The sequence below is a fragment of the Mesoplodon mirus genome (genome assembly GCF_964341445.2).
Source record: "Mesoplodon mirus genome assembly, chromosome: 18".
NCBI lineage: Eukaryota > Metazoa > Chordata > Mammalia > Artiodactyla > Ziphiidae > Mesoplodon > Mesoplodon mirus.
Window position 1 is genome coordinate 5,117,947 of NC_138994.1, and position 23,038 is coordinate 5,140,984.

The 23,038-nt window shown below is 42.7% G+C and overlaps 1 protein-coding gene across 1 annotated transcript; it reads right to left on the bottom strand.

Annotated features, from left to right (window-relative positions):
• Positions 1 to 1,295: 1,295 nt before the first annotated feature.
• On the bottom strand, positions 1,296 to 14,374 carry KRT23 (keratin 23; the record flags this gene model as incomplete). Its single annotated transcript, XM_082605437.1, is given in 6 exon segments — positions 1,296 to 1,316; positions 11,671 to 11,733; positions 11,736 to 11,795; positions 11,883 to 12,041; positions 13,483 to 13,639; positions 14,307 to 14,374. Coding segments are annotated over 6 exon segments (528 nt in total).
• Positions 14,375 to 23,038: the final 8,664 nt, after the last annotated feature.

Here is a 23,038-nt window from a genome sequence, read left to right on the forward strand (position 1 = left end):
ACTAATAGTATAAATGGATAAGTAGTAAGAACCTGCTGTATAAAAAAAATAAAATTCTTTAAAAGAAAAGAAAAAAAAGAAAATGCATAGGAATTGTTACTGAACTAATCTTGGGTCCTTTTGCCCATGGGCAGTAAAGCCAATCTATTGACACTGGGTTGTGGTGAAGGAAAGTGCAGGCGCCAAGCAAGGAGTCTAGGCAGCTAGTGCTCAAAAGACCCAAATTCCCTGATGGCTTTCAGGGAAAGGTTTTTAAAGACAGGGTGAGGGAGAGGGTTGTGGGGTGAGTGATCAGCTCATGGCCATTCTTCTGACTGGTTGGTGGTGAGGTACAAAGGAATCAACATCATCAACCTTCTGGTTCCAACTGGTCTGGGATCTGTTTTTTGTGGCCAACATGGAGTTAACTTCTTCCACCCGGTGAGGGTTTCAGTATCTGCAAAACAGATCAAGGATATGGCTCAGAATATTATCTATAGCCCCTGAGGAGGAACTAAAGGTCCTTGACTTTAATGGCTTAAGTATTATTTTGTCTTGCTTGCTTTCCTTTGTTTCTGTTTTTTCTCACCCTCTGGTTAAATTTATTCTCTGGAACTTGGGAAAAGCCTAGGAGGCTAACGTTTTTCTACAAACAAGAGGTAGGTGGAGGACATGGGGGAATCTGTCCCAGGAAGGCCCCGTAGGGTCCTGCTTGGTTACAGGATCTCTTGTTAATGGGGTTTATATGACTCCATTCCCTTAACTCCTATCAACCTTTAGCAGACTGATAAAGTCAAATTTCTGAACCTTGAAGTTTGAGGACTTTGCCAACAAATGTGTTGAATGAGTAAGCCTATAAAGTGCAATGACTCTGGAACGCTCATCCGGAAATATCATCTCCTTCATATCTGCTGTAAATACAAGGGTACACCTACAACCACAACTCTGTAACACTGACAGCCACATAAGGAAACACGGCACAATAATACCCAGTATTGGGTCCCATGAAATGAGCTATCTTAAGAAGGGGCTAAAATATCCCCAACTTCAGTACAGGGCTATGGAGGGATCTTAGGTGAAGTTTGGATACAGTGTCTAACATAGCAAGGACACGGGTGATGGTTAATAAGTGAATGAATGAGTATGAGGGGTCCAGTTTATCTGTTTTAAAGAGGAAGATATTTCTTTGTATTTTTCTTAAAAATCCTTCCTGTTTTTATGGTGTCTACTGACAATTAAAATGTATTTTACTGTGTTCCTTTTGCTACACAAGGAATTTGATTGCATGTTTCTGTAGGTAAATGAGCATGAAAGAATCATTTCACGTCAGCTTCGTCCTGGGAAAGAACACAGGACGAGGAGTCAAGATTCACAGGGTTTTATTCTCCGTGTTACTGTGACCAAGTTTCATTATCTTTCAGGAAATAATATCCTTGCAGATAAAATGAATCATTTGGGCTCTTAAGTCTTAAGATCCCATTTTATGGCTTTGAAAGAAGTACCATATTTATTGACCTCTTGCTCACTCGGCTGGATGATTGGCTTTCTGCTTTGCTCTTACAATGAATATACTGTGTAGCTGTAGGATTTTTTCTCTTTTTGTAGTTATAAATCCCCAAGCTTATAATGACTTATAATTAGACTCAAGAGAAACCCTTTGACCCAGTGGTTCCCTTCCTTCAGATGCACCTTGAAATCCCCTGGGGGCTTGATGTTATAGGCTAAGGATATATTCAGGCTTTTACTGTGTTCAGTGTTCCTGGCCTGGAGGATGGCATTTGGCCACAGTTTCTTCAAATCCAAGTACTCAGAAGCCATGGTTCTTTGTGTTTTTAACCTGGGGACCATTGCCTTAAGCCATCATGGACACTTTAAGGAATGTATCAAAGTATTGGACCAGCTCAGGGCATGGGCACCCCTACTTTCTCCTGACTTGATCCTTCAAATAAGTCTGCTTGGAATTTGCCTTCAAGGTCCTGCTAGGTTCTAAGACTGTTGTGTGACAGAGTTGCTGTCCTACCCTTCTACTTTCATTGTTATTTTACTTCAAAGTCTTCCTATAACTCTTGTGGTTTTTGTGACTCTTGAAACTGACACTCCTGAAAAAGGAGCCCACATTGTGGTCATGAAATCCATATTCACATTGATTTTATTGCAAAACTCAGATGGCAAGTCTACATGTTAATTTGCTTAGTATTCAGATTTTTTAAATGTTTTAGCTTCCCAGATTCTCCCACTTCAAATCAGAAGTCCCTGCCCTCGTAATACTTGGTCTGTGGCACTTGTCTGCATCTCTGCAAACCTCAACCACCCCTGGTCTCCACAGCATGGCCCCCCACTGCAGTCAGTGACAGTCAATAGGGGTTTTACTTCACCTCTTAGCAAACAGAGAATGAGGCAATGTGAGATCATGATGTCAAAAATCTCCTTTTCCCTGAAGCTCCTTTATTAGGATGTTTGCATTAAAAAGAACAAAAAACCTAATTAAAAAATGTTTATGTATCACGTGGAGAAGAGTTGCCTAAATGAGCAAAAATACTTTAAAATTCTAGCCGCTACTTTCATTGGTCAGAGGAATTCAGAGGCTGCCCTGGGGAAAACTGTGAGGCCAGAGGGTTTATGTCCTGCATCCCCAGGCTCCAGTCAAGAAGGGAAGCCTGCCAGCTCCAAACCGTCAGGCTGTCCTGTGTATCTTTGTCAATTGTCAATGAAGTCATTATATTCAGGCTGTTTGTGGGTCAAACAACTGGAATATGGGCAATTTCATAGGGTTCGACCTATTTTGCTTGTTGTTTAATGAATTAATTAGGCTGCGACCGGTCTTTGCAGCATGCGGGATGTTTAGTTGCCGGCATGCGGTATCTTTTAGTTGCTGCACGTGGGATCTAGTTCCCTGACCAAGGATGGAACCCGGGCCCCCTGCATTGGGAGCGCGGAGTCTTAACCACTGGACCACCAGGGAAGTCCTTGGTTCGACCTATTTTGAACAAAACCCTTGGTCAGTATTCTATTTCAAATGAGGAAATAAGTTCTTTTGCTCATTGTTAAGGTAATTTGTGTCAATGAGCTGTTGTAGAAGGCTGCAGTTTAATTTTTATTTTTAGTGGGAAGAGAGTCTTACGGGAGAGAAGTGAAAACCTGGTGATTCCATTTTGATGGTCGTTCTTTGCTACCGTACCTGTCATACAAATTACTGAGATTTCAAGTTGCTACCGTGCCTTGGGCGTGAACTGTGAAGGTTTGGTATTCTTTTACTACCTCAAGAGGCTGTGTGGATATTGATTTCAGTTCAACCCGAGAGCCCCGATCAGGAAAAAGAATGTTGAGTTCAGGCCTACATTGCCTCTCTGGGCAGCAGGGGGCGCACTTGCCCTTCATATCTCATCGAGGCTAAAGCAACCACTCTGGCGCATCTAGGGAAACCCGTTTGTGAGTCACCATTACCACCCTTCCTACTCGGTTCAATTGGCACTTTGCAAAGAGCAGCATTACGTCTCGGTGAGCAACACTTGGCCAGTCGTCTCGAAAAGCATTTGGCAAACTAGACAATTTTAAAAGTAAAAAGCAAAATATATCCTTTATCTTATTTTTATTTTTTTGCCATAAGCGTGAAGGACCCACAGGAAAAGCAGATTCTTTTCCGTCTTTTAGATGATACACCAGCCTAAACTATCCAGGTGTTCTTTCAATTAGCCGCGTTTGCGTTTGGTTGTGTGCCAAAGAGTCAAAGGCCCTCTCAGCTGTAGGAAAGTTTTCATGGTCTGTCCCTTTTCCTGGCAGAGATGTTGGCATAGATGAGCCAGACCTTTCCTGCTGTAATTTCAACTCATTTTCCCCTACTGTAATACCTATAGACGGGGTTGGCACTTTTTTTTTTTTTTTTTTTTGCAAAGGCCAAATGGTCATTATTTTAGGACTCGTGGGCCAGAGAGACTCTGCTGTAACTACTCAGTTCTCCTGCTGTTGCCCAAAGTTGCAGACAACATGTAAGCGAGTGGGCGTGGCTGTGTTCTAAGGAAACTTTATTTATAATTTGATCAAGCTGTAGACATCTAAAATATTAAAAAGCCAGTTAATATCTTACTTACATATGTGTTATTTTATGTTTCTTATAAACTCAAACTCTTTTATAGTTAACAAGAAAATAGATCGGAACGTCTATCTTGTTCCATTCCTATGTGGAATCGAAGCCTGGTCCCCCTTATGACATTCCTGACAAGCGTCATTGCCCTCTGCTTGCAAAGCTCAGGCTTTCTGTTTTCCCTGTAAGCAAAGCAGTGGCCCCAAAGAGCTGAGAGGACGATAGAAGTCCATGGAAGTTTTTAAGTAGATAACACAGCAGTTTAGAAACCAGTGCTGCTGGAATTGTGACCTTTTAATCTTTTCATTCATCACATTTAATCCATATGTTAAAAGAAAGATGCCACAGTATAAAGCAACAGGTGCTGACTGGCCTGAAATATCCCAGGAGAATCTGGTTTAAGATTTTTCTGGGTGTTGATCCAAGAACATTTTTCTTTCTGCCTTTTGATGTGTTAAAAGATACACAAGCTACTTGGATGCCTTGAAGACATAGATGCCAGTATGGAAATACTTTCTGACAAGTTGTGTTGCAAAGGGAACCAGCACTTAGAGCATGGATAATTGTAAAGGCAGGAACTGGAACTTTTTTTTCTGCTGCCTGACCTCAAACCCATTTTTGTACTTGTTCTGTAAATGGATTTTGTCTCTTACAAGCCGGAGTGGGTTTAGGGGAAATCGAGGTTACACAATTGCTGCCTGCAGCTTTAATTTCTCTCTGGTTCCTCCTCACTTCCCCTCCCACACTCCGCTTCTGATAAACAGAAGGTTACATGCTCCTGTCCCTGCCCTCAAAGAAACATTTAGCTGGAGCTGACCACAGAGGACAGGAAATGAGAAGTGACCAAGAGAAGGAGAACCTCTGGAGGTGCTTTTATATTGAGATGATTTTATGTAAATATGTAAATGTCAGAGGTTACTTGGAGGCACCGAAACAAAGCTGGTGGTGGGGAGAGCAGGAAGCAAATATCTGCGAGCCCCAAGCCTCCCCTGCTCTGGGACTCAAACAAGCACAGGGGTGCCTTCCAGACATCATTTGGATCCTTTAAGCATAGCAGAGACCACAAAGAAAGTTTTATTTCTAAAGGGTTATGGGAGAAGGCTCTGAATTCTCCCCCTTGCACATTCCTGGTGGGGGGTAAGTGAGGCAGATCTGATTCCAAGCAATACCAGGAAGATCCTGGAAGAGTGTATTTCTTATCAAAGCCTTGAACTCCCAGCCCCAGACTCCACTGTTCCCCCACTTCGGGTGTCTGTGTGTCCCTCTCGCCAGCTTCCCAGCGTCTGGGCCCCTAAAAGGGTCTCAGGCTGTGGTTTTAACCCTGTGCCTGCTGTACAAATTGTTGGCGGACCTGTACTTGTCACAGCTGGGCTTTTTTCTTCCTTCTGCTTCCTGTGATGGGGGAAGGAACCGACTCTGGACACCTGCTCTTTGAAGGCAGCACTAGTGTGGTCTGACACAGAACCTGGTCCTGGTCACTCTGACCTCTGGTTGGCCCAGGGACAGTGTGGCTGGAGTGGAAGAGAGGAGACTTGAGTGCTACACATCCTCCCTTGGGCCATATTGGCCTCAGGGGCATCCACACGAGAGGTGGGGGCAGAGGAGGAAGACAGATGATGCCTTGTCTCCTGTAGAGAGGCCTCTTCCAGAACCTTCCAACCACCTAGCATTGTAGAGGGAAGAAGAAAGACAGGGTGAGAAATGGAATCACTCATGTCCCCACAAAGAGGTCTCTTACCAGTGGTCCAGCCCCTTGTATATGCAGGAAAGATGAAAGACGCTGTCTCCTTCCCCAGAGCTGCCCAGCCATAGGTGCGTTACCTCTCCCCACTCCTAGCACTGTAGCAAATGTCGTTCATAAACTTTTAAGTGACTATCGTCTTTGTGTGTATGTTAGACCTTCCTTTGAGAACCAAAAGTTAAATAAATTTAGATTTTCCATGGCTTCCCCGAACACTTGGATTAATGTTTTCTTGGAATGCCCTTATTTGGTTTGCCAGCTGATGATAGTTTTCGGAGGACACTAATGACAACCCAGGCGTGATGTCTACAAAGCCCCACATTAAGGCAGCTTGCATCGCAAACCTGCCACTCAGGTAATGACTGCCACCCTCTGGAAAAACAGGCTGGGGCTTCATGGGGGAAGTCCATGTGGTAACGCCTGGATGCTTGGGAAGGGTGTGAGGCCAGCTGTAGGACTTGACTTGGTGGAACTGGGCAGAAGGGTCAGGGATGGCTTTATGAAGTTTCTGTTGAGTGTAGGAGAAAATTTCAAGAGGGTGGAAGGAGATTTACTGAAGAGACATGCCTTCTTTTTTGTCTCTCAGCTCAAATTAATTTCCTTATCATGACGCCAGCAAAGGTAATAATTATCATGACTACCTACCATGATTATGGGTGCCAGGAATTGCAGTAGGGCAAAGAGACTGGTTTTTTTTGTTTGTTTGTTTTGTTTTTGTTTTTGCGGTACGCGGGCCTCTCACTGTTGTGGCCTCTCCCATTGCGGAGCACAGGCTCCGGACGCGCAGGCTCAGCGGCCATGGCTCACGGGCCCAGCCGCTCTGCGGCACGTGGGATCTTCCCGGACCGGGGCACGAACCCGTGTCCCCTGCATCGGCAGGCGGACTCTCAACCACTGCGCCACCAGGGAAGCCCTGTTTTGTATATTTTAATTTCCTTCTCTGAAGTTCTGACTTCATGAACCTCCTTGTTTTGTCTTCTTCATCGTGACGGACTCCATAGTAGACGTATGCTAGGAGCATCATCAATACTTCTTGATTGGTCCCTAATTCCAACTCATGTGTGAATTTCTTGAAAACAGAGATAGTATCAGTAACAATAATAAAAGCAACCAGGCCAAGCTGGGTTAGTTTAGTGTGGAATAGGGCATAATTTCACAGAGTTATTGTTGTTTTCCTTAAAACTTCAGACATTGTTTAGTTCTCTGAATAAGGAAATGGTCCTTGAAGATAATTTTGGAAGAATTGTTTAAGTGGACATTCATATGTAAGTAGTGGCATACTTTTACTGCTGTGTTCGCTAATGCAGTGGTCAATGCTGGACGAGGCATTTTGCATCCTCGCCAATGAGTCTGGTTCGTGGTGAACTTTTCAGGTCTTGTGCTAATGCAATGAGGCCAGGAATAATTCGGGACAAAGTGATTGATCTCCTTAGTTTCCAGACTTTATTCTGTTTTCCACTCTTAACCAGAACCAAGAAACACCTTCTTTCAAGGCCTCACTTAGTCGGTGCTCCTGCAAGCTTCACTCGCTTTGTGAAAGACGGTGCTAATGGGGTCCTAATGGTGCCATCTTTCCTGCTGTATTTTTTACCCAGTTCAATCTAAGTTAAATCTATTGAGACGGCTTATAGGTAAGACTTTCAGTATAGAGGCTATATCGAATGGATTGTATACGTCTATAATCTTGCATCTTAAGGTGTGGTCCATAAATCAGCAACCTCAGCATCATCTGGGAGCTTGTTAAAAATGCAGAATCTTGGGCTTCCAACCCAGGCCCACTGGAAACCCAGAATCTGCATTTGTAACAAGATCCCCATATTATATGTATGAACATTAGGGTTTGAGAAGCACTGATATATATATATATTATATATATCGTTGTTATATATGTATGTTTTATATATATATATATATATGTTATATATGTATGTGTGTATATATATAACTTTGGATTAGATGTTGACCTCCAAACTACTGCTTCCTAGAGTGTTGGAAATGATAAATGGAAATCTTCACAATATGTTTTTGCAATGAGACTCTGGATAAAATATTTCCAGCTGATGACTCTTGAACATATTCTGTGTAACTGTGGCCCATCTTCTCTTCATCCTTCTTTTCTTGTTTTCGGAAAGTACGGGGAGAGATACTTTTGATCGAAAGTAGGAGGTGAGTATAAGGTCAGACTAAGGGGTGAGGTCCTCTGGTTTTGGAACTTGCTAAGCTCCTCTCCAGTGTTGAGTGGTAGAGTTTTAGGCAAGTTAAGAGAACACCTCTGTGCACAGAGGATTGGATGCTTCAAGGTGTGGGTAATGGTCATAAAACTTTGTCCCCCCCCAGTCCTGGGTGTATATTTCTGACTCCTGTATATTACTTTAGTACCATTGCCCATCCAGATTTCTCATCCCTGGACTTTCACCTTAGACAAAAACCAGCAGCAAGAGTTCATCAAAACATGTTGCCTGTGTTTCAGTTTTACATAACTCTTTAGCAAACATTTTTGACTTTGTGTGACACAGTAGAAAGAACACTGGGTACAAATGACGGTTCCATCATTTTTAGCTATATGACCAATTAATTCACTCCATTTGAGCCCCGGTTTCCTCAACTCTAAAATAAAGATAATAATACCTTGCTGGGTTGTGATAAGTGTAAAATGAGATCATGGGTGCAAAACTCAGTCAAGGAGAGTTGTTATTGTTAAAATTTCTTTTAGTATATGTGTGTGTGTATGTTACATACGTGAGTGCTGTGTATGCATACTTTAAAAATTAGTAGTTTTTATTAGATGACTCAATTTTTTAGATGGCTCCTAATTTAAATTTCAAAGAGAAGTTTTGGTGAGTAGGACAGTCCATGTACTGGTATGACTAACACGTACGTACACACACACACACAAATACAAACACACAAGGTTCTTTAGTAAAACTCCTAAGTATGGTTAGGTCATCAGCTCATGAAGTATGTCAGAGGCATTTTCTTCTTTTCCTTTATGCATGACCTCACTGCAAATATATTTTAGAAACTCTCTAATCCTCTTCAGAAATAGGGTGACATGTAGCTGTTGTAATAGAATAAATGAGATGGGGAATGAGTCATACACGGGAATGATCTCAGGCCTCTAGTAAGTCGGAGAACCAATGTTGTTATGGTATACAAATAACCAACAAAACACTTCAAGGTATATATGTGTCTGTCTATATCTATCTATCTGTCTATCTAGCTAGCTAGCTAGCTAGCTAGCTACCAAAAATCTTACAAGTATTTATTGATTAAAGGCCATATGAGAGTATAGTATTTAATATACAGTATTGTGAAAAAACATGCCTAGAATGAATGGACAATATTCAAGGGTCTTGATGACTTAAAAACTTAAACATTATAACTGCCTGATAATCATGATCATCTTAATCTGTACAGGCCTTATAGTTTCTTGGTGAAGGAGGACTTTGCTTACCTACACTGAAAACAGATCACCTTTCAGTGAAACTCTTGATCTGTTCCATACTTATCGTAAGCATAAGTATTTATAGAGAAGTTGTTAATGTCCCTGGAATGAGGAATGTAAACAGAGAGTCAAAAGGAATAGAAACCCTAAAGGTAAGAAGGAGAATTTACTTGGGCATCCCAACATGCTCTAGTGAAGAGCAGGGGATGCCCTCTTCTCTGGGTTGGACTTATACTGCTTGGTCCCCATTTGTGAAGAGACACAGAGGGGAGCTGTGAACATACATGAGCAGTGGCTTTACTCTCTGCCATCTCTGAGGAGGGGAATCTTGGCTTTTTTTCTTGGAAGCTTTGGTGCTTCACCTATGGTTATTGGACCAGCACTTTTGCAGCGATCCATTTCAATGTTAAAATGACTAAAAATCTTGGTGGAAAGTTGAGTGGAATGCTAATGGACTAGCTTTAAATCAGCTATTGTCACTGAGCAAATAATAGACTCTTCTATTTTAAATATCAATACTTTGTTTTGCTTATCCACCGCTGCACGAAAAACTATCCCAACACTTAACTGGGGTAAGTGGCAACAGCCATTTTATCTGTTCATAATTCCACGGGTCAGAATTTCAGACTTAGGATAATGGAATGGCTTATCTCTGCTCCATGATATCTGGGCCCTCAGCTGGGTTGGCTTGAATGGCTGGGAACTAGCTGGAAAGGCTTGATCTGAGTTGTACGTCTGGAGCTTCAGTTATGGCTGTTTGTTTGGTTCCTCAGTTTTCCTTCATTTGTCCTCTCAGGAGGCTAGCTTAGACTTATTCACAGCGTGGTAGTCTCAGGGTAAATGGACTTCTTCTGTGGTAGCTGGCTTCCTAGAGGGAGCAGTCCAATAGGGTGAGCTTGATGTGTAATCATAGCAAACCTCTGCTTCGTCATGCTTGCTGACGTTCCATTGACCAAATCAAGTCACATGGCCCAGGACAAAGTAAATATGGGAGAAACTACAGAAAGGCATGAGTCCTAGGGGGTTTGGATTCATTGGGGCCACCAATATCTACTGCATACTCAGAAAATAATACCATTATTTAGTATCCATTTTCTAAGGTGAAAGACTAGATAGGTGTATATGTAACTATAGTACAAGATTGCTTATTGTCCATAAAAGGTAATTTTGGAATTATGTTATTTTTTTCCCAGAGAAATGGTATGGTATATCATATAACACAATATAAGCTTTAAAAAACTCCATGCTACAAGTAGTCTGTGTTAAATAATTTATTTAAGACTATCTGTAAAGAAATCAAAAAAATTCAACCTCTAATACCTATCTTGGGCTTACTTTTTTCTTGCAGTTATTGGCATTTTGACAAATAGGTTCCAGCATAAGAGCTAATACCTTAAATTATTTTGGCTTTTCCATAATTCATGCATTTGCTATGAATTTTAAAAATTATGTGATGCTTTCTTCAGTTCTGATGTTTCTATATGTCAGGTGCTATATGTAGGTAGGAATGAGATTTGAGTCCTAGGAGGGCTTGACTAACCTTTCTAGACTTTACCTTCCTCATCTCTTAAGCAAGTGGATTCAATCAGTTGCTTGCTATGTTTTCTTCTAATGCTACTATTTTTTGATTTGAACTTATGCATGATGCCTAATTAACTATTAGAGAAATATAAAATGTGCATTTGGGAAATACTAAAACAATCTGATATTTCATTAAGGAAAAATTTACTTAGGTGTTTCTGATATTAAATCTTTTAGTTGCTTGGCTTAGAGATGTTTTCCCTAAGGAGCCTCTTATCTGCCTATGTTAATATTTTACTTTGCTGTGAAAAAATTCTAAGAGGTAAAAGAAATGAAGAGGCTAAAGTAACATGACAATTTTTTGTCATAGAAACTCATTATAGGAGCTTAACGCTTTGGGAAAATATTTGACTAGGCACCTGAAAGATACCTCACTAAACTTAGGTGGAAGTAAGTTTGCAAAATTTCGTGAAATGTTTTTTAGTATTTATCTTTTTTTTTTTTTTTGCGGTACGCGGGCCTCTCACTGTTGTGGCCTCTCCCGTTGCGGAGCACAGGCTCCGGACGCGCAGGCCCAGCGGCCATGGCTCACGGGCCCAGCTGCTCCGTGGCATGTGGGATCTTCCCGGACCGGGGCACGAACCCGTGTCCCCTGCATCGGCAGGTGGACTCTCAACCACTGCACCACCCGATGATATTTAATGTAATGAATATGGCACAGCACGGACACCTCAGTAAATGATAGCTCTTATTATCCTCATCATGGACAATTTGGATGGAAAGTGGGGATTTGGATGGAGAGATGTCCCAAGGGGGTTGGGGAGATGGGCCTGGGGGAGAGGTCAAGGAAGGCTTTGTGGAGAAGGAGGTACCTGACCCAGGATTTTCCCAGCTCAAACTCACCTTGTTGCACTGCGCCTGCAGGCCAGTCTCCAGGGCCTGGAAAGTGCACTTCAGCTCATGGATATATCACTTTGGCTGCTCTGCACGGCTGTTGGATGGGTCACCTCCTGGGTCATGGCTGCTAACTGTGAGACCAAGCAAAGGGCAGAGGCATTGGCATTGGGACCACTTGGAAATGGAACCTTTGGGAAGTTTGAGCATCTTTCTTTTACCTGCTCTTTATACCAGCTGTCCAAGTCTTGATGCTTCTTTATTATAAACTCATATTCCTGCCTCATGTCCTCCAGGACCTTAATCAGATCTTCTCCCGGGGTTGTATCCACCTTCACATTGACCTTGAAGTCATTTGACACATGATGTTCTTCCATTTCCTGTTTAATAACAGAGAGAAAAAATGAATCAGCTGTGACATCAGAACGCTGGAAGTGTGTTAATGGGCATCAGTTCACAGATCTTTAAAAAACTCAGCTGGAACTTCCCTGGCAGTCCAGTGGTTGAGACTCTGTGCTTCCACTGCAGGGGTCATGTGTTCGATCCCTGGTTGGGGAACTAAGATCCCACATGCTGCATGGCGTGGCCAAAAATAAAATAAAATACACACTAAATTAAAAAAAAACTCAGCTTATGTGGTTGCCAGTCTTTCACTGGTTTGATTTGGTTTCTCATTTGTTGATGACAAAACAATATGTTTTTTCTCTTATAATTTTATAAAGTAAAGAATAGCACCAGACAGGGCAATCAAATGGCCTCTGTGGGCTTCCCTGGTGGCACAGTGGTTGAGAGTCCGCCTGCTGATGCAGGGGACATGGGTTCGTGCCCTGGTCCGGGAAGATCCCACATGACGCGGAGTGGCTGGGCCCGTGAGCCATGGCCGCTGAGCCTGCACGTCTGGAGTCTGTGCTCCGCAACAGGAGAGGCCACAGCAGTGAGAGGCCCGCGTACCGCAAAAAAAAAAAAAAAAGGCCTCTGTGATTACTGACTTAGTCCCTGGTTGAAAACGTTTTGCAAAGCATTATGCTTACATAGCGTGTAAAATACTCTTCGGCAAATGTTCATACATGAAGTGATGACACAATGAAACAGTTGAACATTTCAGGTTATAGGCCAAACTTTGGGGAAGCAGTTCCATAACCCAAAGCCAAAAGGTGTAGAGACTTTCAAAATCTTGTCAGTGAATTATGACTCTGTAGGGCTGACGCCCGTAGGGTATCATAAAACCAAGAAACCACAGGATATTTTTCATTAACAATCACTGTATAACCAGCTGTGCAGAAGCTGAGGCTCTTTGACGTTTATAAGGAATTTTGTTTGCCTAAAATGGGGATTGTTTTTCTATCCTTTCATCAGAGTCTCAGGGACTTTAGATGGATGGTAACTTTTTGAAAGTGAGTTAAATGTTTCTGGAAATTAGGACTCAGTTTTTGCCACTAGTTATATTTACCTGGATCAGTGGCAGATTCTCTTTATTCTCTTGTCCCCAATTTGCTGCACATTGGGTTAATGAAAGATAGATCCCACACATTTATTTTTCTGGTATATTTACAAACAGGTCTAGATAAACATTGTACATTAACAAAACTGTTGACCTATGTCATCGTTAATTGCGATTGTATTTTGGCTGTTGTATTTGACATCTGGGTAGATAACCCTGAACTTGGAAAAATTAGACATTGAGATGGTTGCTTATGATTATTTAGGTTGAAGACAATAGGGCTGGCATTCTGATGGTGGTTTCTTCTGTAGCTATTGAGTTGCCTGAAATGTGCAGATTAAGAGCTATGCTAGTTACCTGGAAGTCCCTGGGAATCCTACCTGCTCATGATGCTTCTTCATGAGGATGAGCTCTTTCCTCATCCCCTCAACCTCCTGTTCCAAGTCTGTTGTGACAATGGTCAGATCATCCAAGTTATTTCGGAGACTCTCAACTTCAATTTCCAAGTTTTTCTTGAAGGAGTGTTCATTTTCATACCTTTGGTTAGAAGGAAGAGAAGAGTACACTTGCTGTTGGAAGGATTCACCTTAGTTTAGAGGTGAATATCTTACTTTTTACATTTAATAAGAGCAAATGAATACATGCTGTGCATCATTCGTATGTCTGTTTCATGAAGGATTTTCTATGACGGTGACTCAACATTATTTTTTTTATTAAAGAAAATGGAATAATAAGCAGCCATATGCTTGTCACTTAGATTTAGCAACTATTAACATTTTGCCATATTTGCTTCATCTATATTCTATTTTGTATTTTAAAGTAAATTATAGACATTATGACATTCCACCCCTAAATACTTCAGAATGTATCTTTTAACAAAAAGACAGTTTTCTAAATAAGCATAATAACATTATCACACCTAAAAAAATCAATAACTTTTAAATATTATCTAAGGGTTTGTATTCAAATTTCCCCATACCAAAAGTATATTTTTTATCCAGGTTTTTTTAAAACTAGGGTCTGGTCAGGTATTTGTTCTCATTATGCCTTTTCATTATAATTTACTAAGATGTTACATGTGGGTAATGGTGAGATAAGTTTTCCTTCTGCAAAACAGAAACAAAAACAAGAGCAATTCCATAAACAAAGCAAAAAAACACCAAACAACCCTCCTGCCCCGCAGCACTGTGAAGAAGGAACTTACTTAAGGCTGAAGTCATCCACTGCTATCCTGGCATTGCCAATGAGAAGGATTCTCTGAGCCTTGGTCATCTAGCCATCTACTATCTGTAAAACACACACCAAGAGTCATTTCAGTTGTATACAAGCACACAGGAGAGCTGCGTTTATGCCCAGTTCCTGGGAATCTGACTTGTCAGCAGAGATGACCTCTTTTTCTAGCAGTGGAATAATGAGTCGTCAAATCAATAAATATTTACTGAGGAAAACACACGAATGATTTTATAGTAAGGATATGATCTGCAGTCACATTCACTGTCTTTTTTTTTTTTTTTTTTTTTTTCGGTACGCGGGCCTCTCACTGCTGTGGCCTCTCCCGTTGCGGAGCACAGGCTCCGGACGCGCAGGCTCAGCGGCCATGGCTCACAGGCCTAGCCGCTCCATGGCATGTGGGATCTTCCCGGCCCGGGGCCCGAACCCGTGTTCCCTGTATCGGCAGGCGGACTCTCAACCACTGCGCCACCAGAGAAGCCCCCACTGTCTTTTTTTACTCTGACTTTTGACAGGATCGATGCAACTGCTCAAAGAATGATATAGGCGGGGAAGGAGAGTAATTGTGGAAAATGCTTTTTAACTTTCTAGTACGATGCACTCGTTGCTGTTTTGCTTAAGCTCATCCACGTCTGAAGGTGTTAAAAGAAGGTTAGGTTCTGACTTCCTATTGTGAATTTTTTTTTTTTTTTTTTTTTGCGGTACGCGGGCCCCTCACTGTTGTGGCCTCTCCCGTTGCGGAGCACAGGCTCCGGACGCGCAGGCCCAGCGGCCATGGCTCACGGGCCCAGCCGCTCCGCAGCATGTGGGATCTTCCCGGACCGGGGCACGAACCTGCATCCCCTGCATCGGCAAGTGGACTCTCAACCACTGCACCACCAGGGAAGCCCAGAAAGGATTTTCTTAAGACAAAGTTATACCTCAACATAAAGACGCCTTTTAAAAATCTGGTCCTGTTCAAAGCTCCACTGATTACTAGGAATTTGGTGTCATGAATACACAACAGCAGGATTTAGAGGTGTTCAGGACACTGGGTCTGGAACTCCCAGAGCAGAGCCTGGGGTCATTCTCTGGCACCCACCCTCTGGGTGAGCTTGGCCCATTCTCAGTTTCTTCATCCATAAAATGGCAATGATAACATTAGCCACTTCACCAAAGAGTTATGAGAATTAGATTCAAAGAGATTAAATAAAATACTGTTGTAAAATACTTATCATTTCTGGGCACACTGTAGATTCTCTGAAAAATCAGTTGAAACTAAATTAGTTCAGAAAATTGTAAAATATTTAATTTTCTTTTTAAAATGTTTTATGATTAGAGCCAATGTCTGCATTGGATAAATCCTAGGTTTTATATGTTGAGATGCACCCTCCACATGTTGCTGTTCTTGGTGGAAGATAGCCAAGCTGGCTGCCCCTGCCCACCTTCTTGCTCCCCTTGGTGCATTCCAAATGGTATTATGACTACTTCCTTTGCTCTAAAAAGGGATTCTGTAGGTATTTCCTTGTCTTCCCTCTACAGTGCTGCTTAGGGATTTCTTACCAATGCTTTTCTCTCCAGGCTCTATAGTCTTTGCATGATCTAAGCTCATGGGAGATGAAAAGTAGCTCCATCCAAAATGGCCTGGCGACCCCTGCAGTTAGCTTCAGTTATGTACCGAGGTTTTGCTTGACATCCAGAGAAGTGATGCACTGTACAAACCATAGAATCAGAAAATAAAAAATACCACCTGTGTTGGAAACACCAAGTTTTCCAGTAACAAGGGACCAATTAAGTACCTTATGTATAATAGACTTCTAACTGAAAGACCATGGAGTAATCATTAAGGACATCATTTCCGTATAGAAGGGATAAATAACAAGGTCCTACTGTATAGCACAGGGAACTGTATCCAATATTCTGTGATGAACCATAATGGAGAAGAATATAAAAAAAGAATGTATATATATGTTTAACTGCTTTATTTTGCTGTACAGCAGAAATAACACAACATTGTAAATCAACTATATTTCAATTTAAAAAAAGAACATCAGTTCCTATGTACTGATACAGGAAAATCTCCAAGATATATTAAGTTTGAGACAAAGGTGAATTTAGTTCACAGAAATGTACCAATGTTGCTTCCTTAGTTGTGACAAACGTGCCATGGTGATGGAAGATTTTAATGATGCGGGGAACTGGGTGAGAGATTTATGGAAAGTTTCTGTACCATGTATATCTAAAATTACTCCACATGAAAAGTTTATTTAAAAAAATAATAAAGGTGCAAAGCAGTGTGTGGGACTTCCCTGGTGGTCCAGTGGGTAAGACTTCACACTCCCAATGCAGGGGGACTGGATTCTATCCTTGGTTGGGGAACTAGATCCCCTATGCAGGCTGCAACTAAGAGTCCGCATGCCGGAATGAAGATCCCTCGTGCTGCAGCTAAGACCGGGTGCAGCCAAAATGAGTGAATGAATAAATAAATATTTTTAAAAAGATAATTTATCCATGGCAAAACCCACATCAAGAGTCTGATTCCCCCAAGTAGCATTCTCATAGTACACGAGTTGATATAGAACACATTTAAAAACTGAAACTATTTCCTACTTGTTGGGTTACCTGATACAATATTATGACACAATCACTATTTCTGAGACATCCTTCACAGTAATTAGTGAATAAAGATGGCTTGAGAAATAACATATGAGGCATAGGTTTTGCACTGTATGTTGTAATTATTAAGCAGGATTCTCCCCAAGGCCCTGAGTTCATTCTTTTAAAAGAATCTAGTTGGTGTATTAGTGCAGCATCATTGCTCCAGGGTGCATAATCTCCTACCAGGGAGAGGAAAATAGAACTTTTGACCATAAACCAACAAGCCGAATCTAGTACTATTGAGAGCCATTCTATATCCTAATATTTGCATGACTATGTCCAACTCTGTGTTTCAAAAGGAATAGATTAATTTTTGAAATCATTTTCTTTGTTTTATTTTTGGCCAAGCTGCGCAGCTTGCAGGATCTTAGTTCCCCAGCCAGGAATTGAACCTGGGCCCTGGGTAGTGAAAGGGCCAAGTCCTAACCACTGGACCGCCAGGGAATTCCCGAAATCATTTTCATATAGACTTTTGGAGTAACACTTAACATCCCTAAAGTGGGCGCAGGAGAGTGCTGTATCTATGCAGAACATTTCATGAGTCATGAAAGGCCCAGGAAGGGGTCAACCCCGGGCATTGTGGGACCTCTTTGGGCCTCTGTTTTCTCACCTGCAAATGGGGGAGGTCGGATAGACAGACAACCTGAACTTCAAAGAGTGGTTTTCTTCAAACACAGAGAAAAACAGCCAAAGTAAGCAATCCAGAAATGAGTGGAATTCGAAGCTGAAGAAGCTTCCTCTTTAGCGTCAGAACTGAGAATCTGGGGCCACCTGGAGAGTGGGCCAGGCACCCCTCATCGTAATTGTCCCCACTTGCTTTTCTCAGTTCTGTTCCAAAGAATTTAGGCAACCACTTGGTCTCAGTCTCCTCATGTATAAAGTGGGGATAAAAACACCTGCTTCATGGAATGAGATAATGGGTGTGAAATATGTGTTGTATGATTAGCAGTGCAAATCTAATGCATTATCTTTATTAACAAACAGCATAATTTTTGTATGAGAGAGACTGGTCAGCACCATGCTATATGGAAATTAAGAGGCCATTGGAAACAGACCTGGGTTAGAATCCCAGCTTTGCCTCTTGCTGGTGGCTTTGGATGGCTACATCACTTCTCTGAGCTTCAATTTCTTTCCAGGGGTGTGGTTAAAATTAAATCAGATGATATAGAACTTTTCCATCATTGCAGAAAGCTCTTGGACTGTGCTGATAAGTGTATTAAATACACATGATGCCTGGCATACAATAAGTGCTCAATAAATGTTTCCCTCCCTTTCCCTCCTTCTCCCTGATGTCAGCTAATACTTTATTTGACCAGGTCTAACCTCACATTTCTTTAGGGAGTTATGTTCTCAGCTGCCCATTTGCAAAAATCTATTCTCTCCATTCTAAAACCAAAGCAACTTTATTAATCAAAACAATATGGAGAGGTTTGTTGAGTCACCTTGTTTTATTGGTAAAACAACCATGTACTATACAGGTAAGGCAATTACACAGTCAGTTATTAGGTTGATTATTCAATAATTAAGGTTCATTATGAGGACCGATTTCTATTATCTTGATTCAAGCAGGGACAACAGAGTGTTGAGAAATAATACTGTAGAAATATTGGAAACCTGTGATGCTCTTTCTAGGATAGGTTAAATCATGATCTTACAGGAAATTTTCTGGGATCGCTTTACATAAGAGGGAATTTATATAGCTTTAAAATATAACCTAGGAGATGGCTGGATTCCCTCTGCTTCTAGCTGATATTATGAGACATCCCAGAAGGTATAAGGTTAGCTTTTAAATGTTTGGTTGAAAAGTTATTTATTTTTTGAAGAAGTCTTCATAATCCATCCTAACTCTGAGATTCTAAAAATCATGCTCATTTTATTATTTTTTTGCTAGCAATATGCCATTTTCAGAACTGTGAGCGGCTAGAATTCAGAACTTCTGGCAGTCCCCAAGAGGAAATATCCAGGGATATCACAAAGATGTATCTGCTAGCAGAGTGACAGCTTTTAGGTGTGATCTCCAAAATAGTACGAGTCAGCCTTTCTTTGATGGACAATCACACGGTCGCCAGGACTTTCAGGTGGAGCAGAACTGATGTAATGAGAAAGTAAATGCTCTCTTGTGCCTTGTGCACTGAGCATGAGGAATGAGGACCAGCCCTGATCGTTATGATTACATCGTCGGATCTTCAGTGATACTGGATAGCACCTGGTTGCTTTCCATTTTTCTATATAGTTCATGTACAGAAGATTAAATATACAAAACAGACTTTCCCAAGTCCAGATTTAAGGTATGATAAGAAAATATCCTTGAATACCTTTGTTCAGGATAACTTGCAGCTCTTTTGCCATTTTCCTGGAATTGTCTTTTCTACTGATTTCTCCTCCCCTGGTCCCCTGGAAATGCAGCCCCCTCTCGAGTTCCAGGGTCACCCAGGATCTTAGCTGCTCCTGCAGGCAGCTGACGTTTTCCTCATAGTGGGAGTAATCTTGCTTACTGCCCGGATCTCTCTGCTGATGCCACTTCAGGATGCAACTTTCGAGTTTCACATTGGCCTCCTCCAGGGTGCACACCTTGTCCAGGTAGGAGGCCAGGTGGTCACTGAGGTTCTGCATCACCGCCTTCCCATTTCTGCCTAGGACGGAGCTGCCCTTCCAGACCCCCAAGACCCCCCAGGAGGTGGACATCTGGGCGAGGAGAAGGAAAGCGAGATGCAGACACCCCCTGTGCCACCGTGGACGCTGGGAGCCCGGGGAAAGCTCCCTGGCCGGCCTCAGCTGCTTCCTGTGCCATAGAGGGAGCCTGAGGGGGTCTGGCTGAAGCTGTGGCTGGAGTTCATGGTCCCATCTGTGTCTGGGGCAGGGCTGGGCTCTGGTCCCCTCCCTGGCACTGCAAAACCGAGCTGCCCGCAGACTGCCCCGGGTGGTTTTATGTCCTTTGCAGTGGGAGTTCCCTTCTCTGACAACTGTACCAACAAGATCCTATCATTGTGCAACAAGTGTTTCCTCTTGGTCAATCCCGAAGCGCCCCTGGGTCTTCACACACGGTATTGTTGTTTAGAGCTGCATCGACATACCAGCTTGCTTCTCCCTTCCAGCTGTAAGCCGCAGGTGTGGCCCACGACCTTAGGTGGGTATTAGTCTCAGGCGTCTTTCTAATCTTTCTGTGGATTTTTTCCATTGTCCATTTATCTGAAAAAGTCTGATTAAAGTCCACAGAAAGCTTATTTGGGGTAGCATAGATTTCCTTCCAAAAAGTAGACGTTAAACACACAGACACACACCCTCCCACCCCAACCCCCAAATAAACACACCCCACCTCTGAAGCGAGGGTAGAAGGGACTCACAAGGGAAGAGACAGATCAGAACAGAATCTCAGGTCCTGGAATAAAAATACTCGCGCGGAGGAACTGGAGACCGTTCTGGATATCCGATGCCTCTGTCGCAGTCAGTGTTAGATGAAAAGAAATTTCAAAGGAATCATTCTTGAGAACAAACCCGCAATTATAATTAATGAATGAATGACTGAGCCTTCCACTTCCAGGGTGCCTTTTGTCCCAGCAAACAACCCCAGCCTGTGCCCAGGACTTTCCTCAGCCCCTGGGAGGCATGCAGCCTTCGTTAAGCGGCTGGCAGCCCTGTCCTGGCTGAGTCCTGGAAAGGCTGGGTTCTGTGTATCTGTGGCCTGCAGAGGGAACAGAGGAAAGCAGGAAATGTGCTGTGGGTTGTCTAACATGCTTGATGAATCTTATGCTTTGGATGCCAAGGTAAAGGTTAGGAATGAGTAAAGAAATAGTCTGGGGGGCAGGGAGCCACGTGCTGCTTACTGGCAACTAGATTTAATGGGAACTTAGGAATAAAATGGCAGCATCTTGAAGGGACTTTCGTGTTCCTTGGTCCAAGCCGCTAATTTTACAGATGAGGAAAACTGAGGCCTGTGGGACGGGGAGGGTGGACAGATGGTGGGTTAGTGGCAAAGCCAGGGCAGGGCTCTTTCTGCCACACAGCATTGTAATCGTTGAGTCGAATCTTGATGGAATCCTGTACCACACTTCTCTTTCATAATGGTGATAATGGGACTTCCCAGTTTACATAGCCCTTTGATATTCTTTATTTAATCCACACAACCACTCTTGGTGTAGCCAGGCAAGAGTTATTTTTCCCATTTTACAGATCAGGGTCTCATGGAGGTGAATGGTGGGGAGCTGATGTGCATGTGTACTGTAAATCAACAAGGGAATTTGCAGTCGTTACGGACTTGGTCTGTGCTGTTTCCACTGCTTGGAAAGCCGCTGCTTGTGCGGCCTAGGCCTGCTCCCCTGCCTTCCAGACGCAGTTCAAGGGTGACTGACTTCAACAATCGTTTTCTGAATCTTCTTGCATGAGTTGGGTGCCCCTTCTTTGAGGAAACTGCCTTTTCTAGATCCCAAGATGCTCCAGGGGGCAGACAGTATCCCCACCCCAGAGCAGAAGCTTGGGAGCCCCACAGTGGAAGCTGGGAGTCCCCCAGCGAGGTCCAGCCACCTCTGGGAGCTAAGTCCACTGCCATTCTTTCACTCACTACATATACTGCATTTGTTACACTCCTTGGGGACTGCAGGCTTCTTGAAAACAAGGATAATGTCTTCTATCTTTAAAGCACCGAAGTCTGGCTTCTCATAGGCATTTAATAAACGTGCGTATTAACTCAATAACGAACTTTTTTAGAGTCAGGATTTTTTTTTTTTAGGAGATGTTGGGGGTAGGAGTTTTTTATTAATTAATTAATTTATTTTTGCTGTGTTGGGTCCTCGTTTCTGTGCGAGGGCTTTCTCTAGCCGTGGCAAGCGGGGGCCACTCTTCATCGCGGTGCGCGGGCCTCTCACTATCGCGGCCTGTCTTGTTGCGGAGCACAGGCTCCAGATGCGCAGGCTCAGTAGTTGTGGCGCACGGGCCTAGTTGCTCCGCAGTATGTGGGATCCTCCCAGACCAGGGCTCGAACCCGTGTCCCCTGCATTAGCAGGCAGACTCTCAACCACTGCGCCACCAGGGAAGCCCTAGAGTCAGGATTTTAACTCAGGCCTCTGATGCCATCACCTCCTGCCTCTTTTAGGAGTGTGAATTGTAAAACCAGAGAGTAGGAAAAAGCCTCTCCAAGGGGGAACCAGCCAGCCACAAAGGCAAAATCATTCCTAATTACAAATAAAATCAACTAAAGCACACCGGCTCTGCTTGTCCACCCTAGCAACAAAACCTTGCAGAAGTCCTCTGGACTTTCCTCATCTCACTGTGTGAAAGATGGAAAAATTTAGTCAAGACTTAGAGGGAGTGACGTTTTCAAGTGTTCTACAGCCACTTACATCTCTCAATGTGAAAGACAGAAGGGAGACATGAAGAACATAGAGCAAATGAGGGAATGAGACTTGTTTAGACGTGAGGTGGCCATGTTCTGATGGACACGGATGGTTTCCGATCGTTTGTTTGAGTCAAGGTTAAGGTCGGCTCAGGTTTGTGTTCACATGGACCCAGCTTCACATTCATCTTTAGGACATGAAAGGCCCAGGCTGCGCTCCACTTCCCTAAACTCCCTCACAAACATCTGCGATGAAATTGATCGTTCCCTGCTCATTCCAGGTGTGTCTGAGTGGCAGTGACTTCTTAGATCCTTAAATTTTGCCCATGAGCGATTTTACATCAGTACGTGGGAGTTTGGTTTATAAGAGTGAAATATGAGTGAAATATTTCTAGCATTGGAGCAGGACCAGGGAAAGGAAAAAACTGGCGGTGCGTTTTGAGAGGACTTGGGAGAAGTCATCTCTTCTAGGAGCATAATACAATGATTTTCCTTTAACTACCAGTGCGTGGAGTTCCAATGGACTTTAGAAGAAATAGTGGGGTTTTGTTTGTTTGTAAAAATGACATGAGCTTATTATTAAAAAATTCAAGTAATATATGAAAGTACAAGAAAAAAGATTTTTTAAAACTTTCTAATTTCACCACACAGACAGCCACTGGTAAAATTTGGTGAACATTATTTCAGATACTCTCCATCTGTATATATTGGTAGACATTATGAACAGCTAGAATAGTTTT